Source organism: Humulus lupulus, chromosome 1, assembly GCF_963169125.1.
Source record: "Humulus lupulus chromosome 1, drHumLupu1.1, whole genome shotgun sequence".
NCBI lineage: Eukaryota > Viridiplantae > Streptophyta > Magnoliopsida > Rosales > Cannabaceae > Humulus > Humulus lupulus.
In genome coordinates, this window is record NC_084793.1 from 165,877,218 (window position 1) to 165,888,327 (window position 11,110).

At 32.8% G+C, this 11,110-nt stretch overlaps 1 protein-coding gene across 1 annotated transcript; it reads right to left on the reverse strand.

Moving 5' to 3' along the window:
• Positions 1-1,814: 1,814 nt before the first annotated feature.
• LOC133800088 (alternative NAD(P)H-ubiquinone oxidoreductase C1, chloroplastic/mitochondrial) lies at positions 1,815-10,148 on the reverse strand. Its single transcript, XM_062238064.1, has 11 exons — positions 9,991-10,148; positions 9,708-9,907; positions 8,578-8,673; positions 8,022-8,088; positions 7,679-7,862; positions 6,918-7,011; positions 6,579-6,791; positions 5,896-6,285; positions 5,642-5,718; positions 2,266-2,369; positions 1,815-2,164 (listed from the first exon to the last, which is right to left on the reverse strand). The coding sequence occupies exons 1-11, from the start codon at positions 10,037-10,039 to the stop codon at positions 2,025-2,027; spliced, it is 1,614 nt and encodes a 537-aa protein (XP_062094048.1). The 5' UTR covers positions 10,040-10,148; the 3' UTR covers positions 1,815-2,024.
• Between the last annotated feature and the right edge of the window lie 962 nt (positions 10,149-11,110).

The window sequence follows — 11,110 nt, forward strand, 5'->3', positions numbered from 1 at the left end:
TAATTATGTAACTAGAAAACATGACCGCGCTTTGCGTATTTTTTTGTAATGATTACAAATTATATATTTTTAAATATTTTTAGGAGATGTTTACCATTTTTTAGTTAATATAAATTTAAGCATGTGTTACATTTATTTTTTTTAATTAATTTAAATATAATTCTTAATAATAATATATATCTATTTTCTAATTGATCCAATTAATTTAATTATTATGTATACTTTAGTTATAGATATTTAGTGTTATTGTTATTTTTAAATTAAAACAATGATTATAATAATTATATTTTAGTAATAAATATTTGTTGTTATTATAATAATTATAATATTTACAAATGAACTTTTTCTAAACATAATGTAGTTTTATTCTATTTTTTCTAAAAAAAAATACAATAATAATAGTAGTATTTAACTTTATTTTATGTTTATTTATAAAATAACAGATATAATACATGTCAATTAAAAATATCTACATATAGTAATAAAAAATAAATAATTTATATATTTCTATTTTTAACATTTTGACAAAATACGAGGTCCAAAAGTTAATTTTTTAAAATAAAGATTCCAAACGTTTAATAAGCTAAAATATAATATTCAATATGGTGTGAACCCTTACACAAAGCATAAATTAAACATATAATTTACTTTTTATAATTTTTTAAAAATAAAGATTCGACTTTATTTTATACATATTATTTTATAATCAAATTTATTTATACATAATTTAGACTTTTTATAAAAAAAAACCACGCAAAATATATAATATTAATAATAATAATAAAAGCACAAGTACAACAACTTGTTTGAAATTTGTTTTCGATACTTTAATTATTCAAAATTTCTCGAAAACCTGCAAGTTTGATATACAAAGAACATCATCGTGAAGAAAAAAAAAAGTTAGGGTCAAGATACCCTTACATATCTATATAAAAAACATGTTGTAAGGTGAAAAAGACTTCCTATAACATAATCTCCGAAAAGATTATTTAAAAACATACATTTTTTAATCATTACAAAAAACCACACGATGCGCAGTTATGTTTTCTAGTTCTTTTATAATATATGACATTGTTTACTTATTTATAATTTAAATAACAATTAAAAAATATAATAAAAATAAATTAATACATTTTTTAAATAAAACTAAATAAACGTCCATTAAATGTCTCTTACAACTAATATATATATAAAAGGGGCCACATCAGTAAGAACTCCTATTTTTCCCTACTAATAAATACTTTTAATATTTTTGACACAGATAAGTTGCAACTCTATTTTTTTCATGACAGTGTATAATGTAGTTACAGTGGACTTTCCATAAATTTTTCAGGAAATTTCGGATAATTTAAAATGCCGAAATCATAATTCAAACGACATGTTTCACACGCCTATAAATATCGAAACAAGCACATGTGCAACAAACTATTTTGAATCCAGATTTTAGTATCCTAAATTTTTTGAGAATTTCTTGAAAATGTGTCTAAGATCCCCTGTAACTATATAATACACTGTTATTCAAAAAATAAAGTTACAACTTATCCATGTGCCGAAAATACTAAAAATACCCACCGCTAAAAGAAAAATAAAGAATTTCTACCAAAGTAGTGCCCACACACATAAATTTAAAAACAGGCATTTATGCCGTCAATTTTAAAAAAATAAAAACACCCGATTATAAAATTAATTCAAATAAAATACCCAACCGAAAATCGGACATTAATAATTTACATCATCCAATAATCCGAACAAGACCATAAAGTTAAACGTTGGTATTTTAACACATCAGCCTGGTTTAGTAGAGAGATTATAACTCAACGTTTAATTCCAGTTCCAGGAAATGTTATTCATTCATTTAATTTATTTAATACACAAGTATACAGGCGCAAAAATGTCACCATGTTCTTCAAATGGTTCATGAAGTAAATTACATGGAAAAACAATACTGCACAGTCAGAACTTTACATCCAGAAAGTACACTTACATATATGCTTGTGCTTCTTCACATTCCAAAATGAAGTGATCTATGAGCTCGAGAGAACCTTAGATAGAGTGCCTTGCACAGATGTAATTGATTCTATAGCAGATTTTGTTAGCCAGCTAATCCCCACTTTAAGCCTATGCTCATCGGTGGGCAATCTAATCAAGTATGCTATTTTCCTTGCTGTGGAAAGGAAGAAAAATGGATGTATATATATAACGTAAATAATTATTGAAAAAAAAAAAGAGAGAAAAACAGTCAAGGGTGTATTTTTAAAACTTTACCAGCATGTCCAATAGGACCCTCTAAAGTTAGCCCCTCAATGAAACTTGGAGAAAGTGCAGCGTCGTTTCTCCCTAGAGTCATCATTTCACCTAAATTCTGAAACCTGGCAGCCACAGACAAGTTCACAATTGATATCTATATTGGGATTATACAGTAATATCAACACTTCAAAGATATTATATACCAACTTTACTAAGATGCTATTCCTTGGAGAAAATTCTATAAATTTTGGAGAAGCAAAAGGAAATTTGGTCCTACTTAAGATAAAATACATTAGTTAAGTTGGTTAGGAAGATTTGTTACAAACTGTTACTTAATTAAGTCAGTTAGCACTGGTTACTCTTTTGTATTTATATATATATATATATAAATAGGGTACCGCTATAGCAGTGATTGTTTTTAATCACTATTTATAAGTATTTTTAGTATTTTCAGTACATAAATAAACTGCAACTCTAATTTTTGTACATGTGTATAATGTAGTTATAGAGGACCTCTCACAAATTTTCAAGAAATTTCGAATAATTTAGGATGCTGAAATCAAGATTCAAACAGCTTGTTGCACGTGTGCTTGTTTTAATATTTACACGTGTGTGCTATATAGGTTTTTTGAATTCTGAATTTCAGCATTCCAAATTATCCAAAAAATTTTAAAATTTGTGGAAAGCCTCGTCTAACTATATTATACACCGTCATGTAAAAAAACTAAAGTTACAGTTTATCCATGTTCCGAGAATAGTAAAAATACCTATAGGTAGTGATTTACTATCCTGGCTGCAGGGCGTCTTTTCTAATCATTCTAAGGAGGTAGTGAATGAGGCAGCTATGTTATGCTGGGCTCTTTGGAAATCAAGAAATGACTTGGTTTGGAATAACAAGTGTCTATCGGTTGAAGTGGTAGTTGTATTGGTTAAAGACAAGTCTTGATCAATGGGTAGCTGCTCAAGAAAGATATACAGTACCATCTCATATTTCGACTCTGTTCAGCCATTCTCTTTCAGTCAAGCTTGACAATGACAATCATCTTCTCTAGAAACAACAAATTACTGCAGCAGTTCTTGGTCATGAATTGATGCAGTTTCTTTATAAATCCAAGCCCAAGACCTTGCAAATTCAACTCAGTTTCAGATGAAATGGATGGTGTCATCAATCCTGATTTTCTCACATGATAAAAACAAGATCAATTGTTACTGTCATGGTTTTTTTCTTCAATGACAGATTATCCTCACCAAAATGGTTGGATGCTCTACCTCAGCTCAAGCATGGCGCACCCTTGAACAGCACTTCTCTACTCAAACTCATGCAAGGACATCCCAAGTTAAATCTTTGCTGCAATCCACAAAGAAAGGTTCTTTGTCAATTAATGAATACCTTCTAAAGATTAAGACTTATGTTGATAAACTTGCAACTGTTGGAAGTATTCTTTCATCCCAAGATCATATAGATCCCATTTTCAATGGACTTCCTACTGAATATAACCCTTTATAATATATGTCAACACCCGTATTGAACAAGTATACTCAGTATGGAGTTTTGCTTCTTTCTCAGAAATCAAGAATCGAAAAACTCTCCACTGACCTTGATATCATCAGAGCAACTGCAAATCTTGTTACTCGAATTTCTTTTTTTACTCGTAACAAGCTTAGGTGGAACAACAATACTCCCTACTTCAACAACAATGGCAGGAGTGGCAACAATACAGCAAGAAACAGTTCTAACTCCTTCCATCAAAATAACTACAAACAAACAATTTGCTCTATAAGACTTGGGAGATCTCAACTACTACTTGGGAATACAAGTCACTAAGCTGGAAGATGGTGGCCTTCATCTGTCTCAGTCAAAATACATACAGGATGTGATATGCCAAGCAAAAATGCGAAATCCCAAACACATCACAACTCCTATGGCCACTGGACAAAAGATAACAGCATATGAAAGTGATTCAGTTCAATTCAAGAAACTCAAATGAATAGAAGCATTGTAGGAGCATTACAATATGCTACCAAAACAAGGCCAAAAATTTCCTATAGCATCAATTGTCTTGATCAATTTATGCAAAATCCATCTAAAGCACACTGGCAAGTGGTAAAGAGAATACTTTGGTATCTTTCAAGGCACATTAGACATGGGAGTCCACCTTCAATCCAACCCGAATACCAGCATTGAAGCCTTCTATGATGCTAACTGGGCTTCGGATCCAGACGACCAACAATCAACATCAGGCTACTACATCTTTCTTGGCAACAACCTCATCTCCTACTCCGGGCAATCAAAGAAACAACAGTGTTTCATGCACCGAAACAAAATATCGAAGTCTAGCCCAAGTTGTAGCTGAAATTCCATGGCTTCAATCCCTTTTTGATGAGCAACAAGTCAAGCTTCATAGCACTCCACTTGTTTGGTATGACAATCTAAGCAATGTCATGCTCTCTGCCAATCATGTCCAACATGCTAGGACCAAACACATTGAGCTAAATCTCTATTTTGTCCGAGAAAAAGTCCTTCAAGGCACTCACTATAAAAACATGTACCTGCTCTAGATCAAGTAGCTGACCTACTAATAAAAGCTATTTCTAGTCTTTGAGCTAAGAAGCAAACTCAGACTTAGATCCTTATCCACCCAGAGTTTCAGGAAGGATATTAAGGATGAAATTAAGTTGGTTAGGATTAGTTAAGTTTGTTACAAATGGTTACTTAGTTAAGTCAGTTGCCATCGGTTACTCTTGCCTATATCTATCCATAGACTCATTTGTCTATGATCATCAATAACACAAAGCAACTCTTTCTCTCAAATATTTTTTCCTAATAGGTCCATTAGATTGGCTCTTTGCTTCTCTAAGTCAAAGCCTTAGCAAAAACCCAACAGTATTGAATGCCTCTAAATCTAGTTTAACAATTTATGCAAAGTTGCTTTCAACTTTACCTCATTTTTATTTTTATTTTCATGACAGTGGGGAGAGTGGATTCAAACTTGGAACCTCAACTTTGTGTGGAAAGGTGTAATACTGTTAGGCTATTCCTATTACCACTCAACTTTAACCTCATTATGAATGGGGATATTATATTAGATAAATATAATAACTAATAATAGCAATAAGAATGAAGGGAAAAATGGAATTAAAAAAAGTGGATGACTCATCAAGATACCAGAATGTATGATATTTGAAATGTACGCCATGTTAATAGTAAAAAGTAGCATTAGGATCAAGAATCCATAACTCACGAGACTTCAAAATTTATTATAAATTTCCAAAGCACTCAAAACATGTTCCGTGCAATTTGAGGTTCATCTTGACATGTTCACTTTAGAAAATAAAATCAGTAACTAGTTAAAAGAACATGGAGCATTTTAATGATAATACTAGGGCCAAGTACCTAAACGGCAAAAGAGGACGGTCATTGATTGCAGCCCACAGATTCCAACCAGTAAAATCAGCTTGCTGAAAAGCAACCTGGTAGTAGCATTGAGCCAAAGAACAGATAACAAACAGTTTTCTTCAAAAGTCTATAGAGGTCAGTCTTCAAAAATAAAAAATTGAAGAGTGCTATATTCATAAACTGATCTCAAAAACATCACCCTCAAACTATGAAATTGTTAATCCTACGAAGGAAATCAGGTATTAGAATACCTGAGCAGTGGCGGGAAGAATCCTTCCATTGGAATCCCTTAAAGCAGAAGAATCACCGAGTGCAAATATGCGTGGATGGCCCTTAACACGAAGAGTTTCATCTGTCTCGGCTTGACCCCTGGCATTTAGAGGAATCTCATGGGGCCTTTCACAAGGTTCCAGCCGAGGAAGAAGAGGTTTAGAGCCAACAGTCCATAGTACTAGATCTGCCTCCAAACTTTGCCGTTTTAATCCCCTCTCAGCAGGATTAAGTTCCAATAAGTATTTCTCTGGATCACACTGTACAACTTCACCCCCATCTGGCTTAGCTGAAGATTCAACGTCCTCCACTCTGCTTACGGAGCGAACAAAATAACCCAATAGAAGTTGAACATTCCTGGTTAAGAGAACCTAAAAGACACAGCAAAGGCAACCCAATAGAAGTTGAACTTTCTGGTTAAGAGAATATACGAGACAATAAACGCAATATATGTATATAGATAAGGCAATGCAGAATTACACTAAAAGCAATAACTTTAACAGTGATAAATTAACCACATTTTCGAAGTTCAGATTGATTATCTCAAATAACAAAACTTTATAAACATACCAAAAAAAAAATTATAATCCATATTAATACCAAAACAAAAGATATAGGCTTTAAAGGTATTATCAACAAGCATAAAAAATAGAATATAACTTACCTTTAATGCAGCTTCCTTGTTACCTGGGGATGCTTGTGGGCAAATTGTTGCCTCCACATTGATTGCCTTTACTATTCCTCTATCTTGTAGTCTCTCAGATATTGTGGCTGCTAACTCAACTCCAGCATAACCACAGCCAACAACAGCCACATTAATCAGAGAGTTCTTACCAAAATTTCTCCTCTCCAGTGTTTTTAACCTATGGTCAACCCTCTGCATCACAAGAATATTGACATGTCAGGAAATAAAAGAAAAAGACAGACAAGGTATTGTGTAGACACTGAAAATGTTAACCCAAATGGACTGATGAACAAGTTCTTCAACTGGTAAGACACTCACACGTGCATCCTCAAGAGTGGAGAATGGCAATGCAAACTCTGCTGCTCCTGGCACAACATCTAGTTTAGTTTCAGCTCCCAACGAAAGAACCAGCCTGTCTGTCCAGAGCCAACAAGAGCGAAAAATGAAAAATAAAACATCATATCAGAATTAACGGTATACTTTACACAGAATCCACAAAACAATCAACAGAGTTCATGATGTTAGTGATAATATACCATGCCAGCCTGACTCTGTTTAATGACTGCGATACAGGTTTAAAACTATATATTGCATCATAAATAAATTATATCAATAGAGTAATTGAGTTAACTTTGGGCCACTCTTTACAAGGCTACTTATTATAATACAGACTGACAGGTTTTGCTCTTGCCCATGTTTCTAATAACAAAATGCAATATTTGATATTGGACAATAGGTTATAAGTGATAACAAAGTTGATATGTAACTAGATGACCTACTATTACAGGGACTCTATTTCTTTATTTTATTAGAGTGTTCAATTAGGATTAGGATTTCTACATCCAATGTATATATAAATATATATATACACACACATTACAATTTTTATTCATTTAGGATCTGTTAATCAGTCCATAAAATAGACCTTTTGGTTGTAACCCGTTTACATTTTCTTCAATAATTTTCGTCTTAACCATTCTGCCTCTCCAAAATTAAAGTGGCATTTCTCATTCTAGGCCTTATAAAACCTATAAAAAAATCACATATGTTGAGGCATTTAAGGAAGGTTATAGATATACCAATCATATTCAATAAGAAGACCGCTTTCAAGATGCACTGTCCCTCCACAACTAGACCTTGTAGGTCCATTCATTCCTAACTGATCAGATGGATGCAAAGATTTGACCCTGTCTTGGAAAAACAAGACACTGGTACTTGCCAGCAGATCCGTGAAACGTGGAGCTATTTCCCATTCATCTACTTCTGTGAACAATCAAGTGGGTGTGTGTTATAGAAACACTTGGATAAATTACCTTAAAGTCAAAAAAAAGGGGAAGACGGCAAAGAAGAAATGATATTTAACTTGAAACAACATACCCAATAAAAGGAAGAAGAAATGATATTTAACTCGAAACAACATACCTCCAGATAGAAGCTCGTACAACATTGGCTTAAAAACGAAATGTTCAGACTGATCGACTAGAAGTACCTGGAAATAAGTATGAATGTTTCAAGGAAGAATGACATATAAGGACCACAAGGTTTGGACATCCCCTTATGTTCTTATAGATCAGAAAACAATCAAGACAAAACAATCACTGAGAACAAAATGTTCAGACTGATCGACTAGATGTACCTGGAAATAAGTATCAATGTTTCAAAGAAGAATGACATAAAAGGACCAAAAGGTTTGCACATATTTCCCCTTATGTTCTTATAGATCAGGGAAAAATCATGACAAAAAACAATGACTGAGAATAATACCTTCTTAAAACATTTTTTTTTCTTTCTCAAAACATTATTTCTTACCATGACTGTGCTGCAAAATTAATGCATTAAGAACATAACCATGCCACTTACTACCTGTATTACTACATGCCAAAAGGCTTAACAGTATTGCATTAAGCACATAAACATGCCACTTACTATGACAAACATAATGACTGAAAAGAAGACAATATTTTGAATCTCAACTTACTTGAGGTTTTTTTTCATCCGGCCACACAAGTGATTCAAGCCTTAAAGCAGTATATAGACCTCCAAATCCACCACCTAGTATACATATCTTTGGTCTCTGTAAGAAAAAAACAGTAAATTCAGATCAGGGTAGCTAAAAGAGTCACATAATTTTAAACAGTGATTAAAGCAACATCATATAAGTACCAGTTACCGCATCCAAAAACTATCATGTATTTTAAGTCCATCAACATCCCAACCACAATCAAGAAAGCCCAGTTAACCTCTCAAACACAAACAAGAACTAGTTAACAAATGTTCAATCACATGTAAAAATGATGCATAATTATTATGACGAAAATTACATAACTATTCTGTATGAAAAAAATACATATTCATTTTAATATTTCTCCTCACACAAAATTTCTAACAATAATAATGAAGAAAAAAATTATTTTAATATTATACAGAAATTTAGTATCAAACTGATCCATCAATGCTAGTGGTAAAACTTGATAGTGTTCTAATGTTAATCTGTTTCTCAACATAAAAAAAAATAGCATGATATTTGTTCTCCCTCAGGAAAATGTGTCTCTCGTGCCAATAAATTATGTGGAATTATAAATGCTTTTTGAATAACTAATCTTTAACTGGATCTTTTAACTCCAATCAACATATAGCTTCAGTACAACGTGTGATGGTGTAGGTGAGGTGTGGTTATTTTCATGCTTTATGCAAACTAAGCTAATCTTTTAGGATTTCCTAAGGCTCTGCCGCCACAGTCGTCTCTAGTGTTTAGCCATATAAATTTTATTTTAACAGTAAAGGAAGTTATCTTATTGAATTTTCTTGCTTAACATACAATTGGAGGTCCTTCGCAGATGGAGAATTAGGTTTATTATTCAGTTTTAAGTTAATTGCTCTACTTGCCAAGACAATGGATGGCAAGAAAACAAACAAATATATAACTACATCACCAAATATGTCCAAGAGATCACATAACAAACCCACTACAACTTTGACTTTCCATTGATTTCGTCTCGCGTTGCCCAAATGCATAAACCTTGAACACTTAATAATGTACTTGACTATATGAGTGAAGTCATTTTGTTATTTGGAGACAAGAGTAAATATGTATCTATAAATTCGAACCTTGTTATCTGGCCAAGAGTACAACCGAGGTGCAGTTTCAGCTTCAGATATGCGTGCAGTAACACCTCCATTATCCCCAGTGGCAGCCGAAGCAACTAAACCCACTCTTTTGTTTAGAGACTTCGTGAAAAACGTCAGATTGGTCCCCTTTCTGGTCCAAAAACGGGGAAACAATCTGCTCCCTTGCTTAACCCCGCCACCTGAAATGACCAAATTGAGAAAATGGGGTCAATTAACTGTAAACTAAAAGTGTGTGTGTGTGTGAGAGAGAGAGAGAGCATACCGTTGAAATTGACAGGTGAAAGCGCTGCTGCTGAAGCAGTTAACGCCATTGTAGGGCTCCAAAAGCTTTCGAATTTCGATAAAGATTCTTTTTAAGGGGCGAGGGTATTAATAATATAAACAAAAATATTTTCCGTCTCCAACGTCATTCTAATCCCACGCCACTTGGCTACATAACGTGGAAAATTGCATATCAGTAAGAAATCACTAATGTTGATAAATATAAATTTTGTTTTTTTTCCATGGCTTTTAACAGTAGTTTACACAAGAAGAGTGATACGGATCAATCTCCTATTTTAAATTCTTAGCCAAACTCTACTCCCAAAAATATTGGAGTATTCTTCTTCCAATTTTTTTATCATGATATGATTGTGTTCGTTATAGATATTATATATTTCTTATCAATTTTTTAAAAATTCTGAATAATTTACGGTATAAAAAATGTATTTGTATTTTTTCGAACACACGTGGTAAATCAAAACATCAAGAACTTTGTTTTTGGTATTATAAACTATTTGAAATTTTTCGAAATTTTATATGAAGGATGTCGTATCTACAATTAATACCGTCATAAAATAAATAGAATAAAAAAAATACTTCGGCTTGTGTTTTCGAGAGCGGAGATTGACTAAGAAATTGAAATGGGAGATTATTGTTAGCACTCCTTTTTACGTAAATATTATATTTTTTTACATATTTTTATATGTATATACTAAGTGTGGATAATGTGTTGTCATCATCTTTTTTTTTAATGAAAAAGAGATTTCATTAAGGGAAACTTTGCCAATCAAACATACTGATGAACATGAAGGATTAAGGCTAGAGACAAACAGGAAGGCTTGGCCACCAAACTTTGGCCACCTCCATAGAGAGGACCAACTAAGCAAGAGAATGGGCTACACTATTATTTGAGCAATTATAATGCTTTATTGACACAATACTAAGCTTATTACCCAAACTAACAATGTCAAGTATTAACAAACCAAACCCTGAAACAACATTTGAGTTATTAAGGATTTCTTGGCACACTTTTAGACAGTCTGATCTGAGATGGACTTTACTGTAACCAGGTCTGAGACTGAGTGTCAGGCCATGTACCTCAGCTGATGCTTCCGCAATGT

What these genes read in the sequence shown, in the direction of transcription:
- LOC133800088 (XM_062238064.1), bottom strand. Translation starts at nt 10,039, where the DNA reads ATGGCGTTAACTGCTTCAGCAGCAGCGCTTTCACCTGTCAATTTCAAC. An exon ending in TTCACCTGTCAATTTCAACG is followed by an intron (nt 9,908 to 9,990) that starts GTATGCTCTCTC and finishes TGGTCATTTCAG; the next exon opens with GTGGCGGGGTTAAGCAAGGG. An exon ending in CGGATGAAAAAAAACCTCAA is followed by an intron (nt 8,089 to 8,577) that starts GTAAGTTGAGAT and finishes ACTTATTTCCAG; the next exon opens with GTACTTCTAGTCGATCAGTC.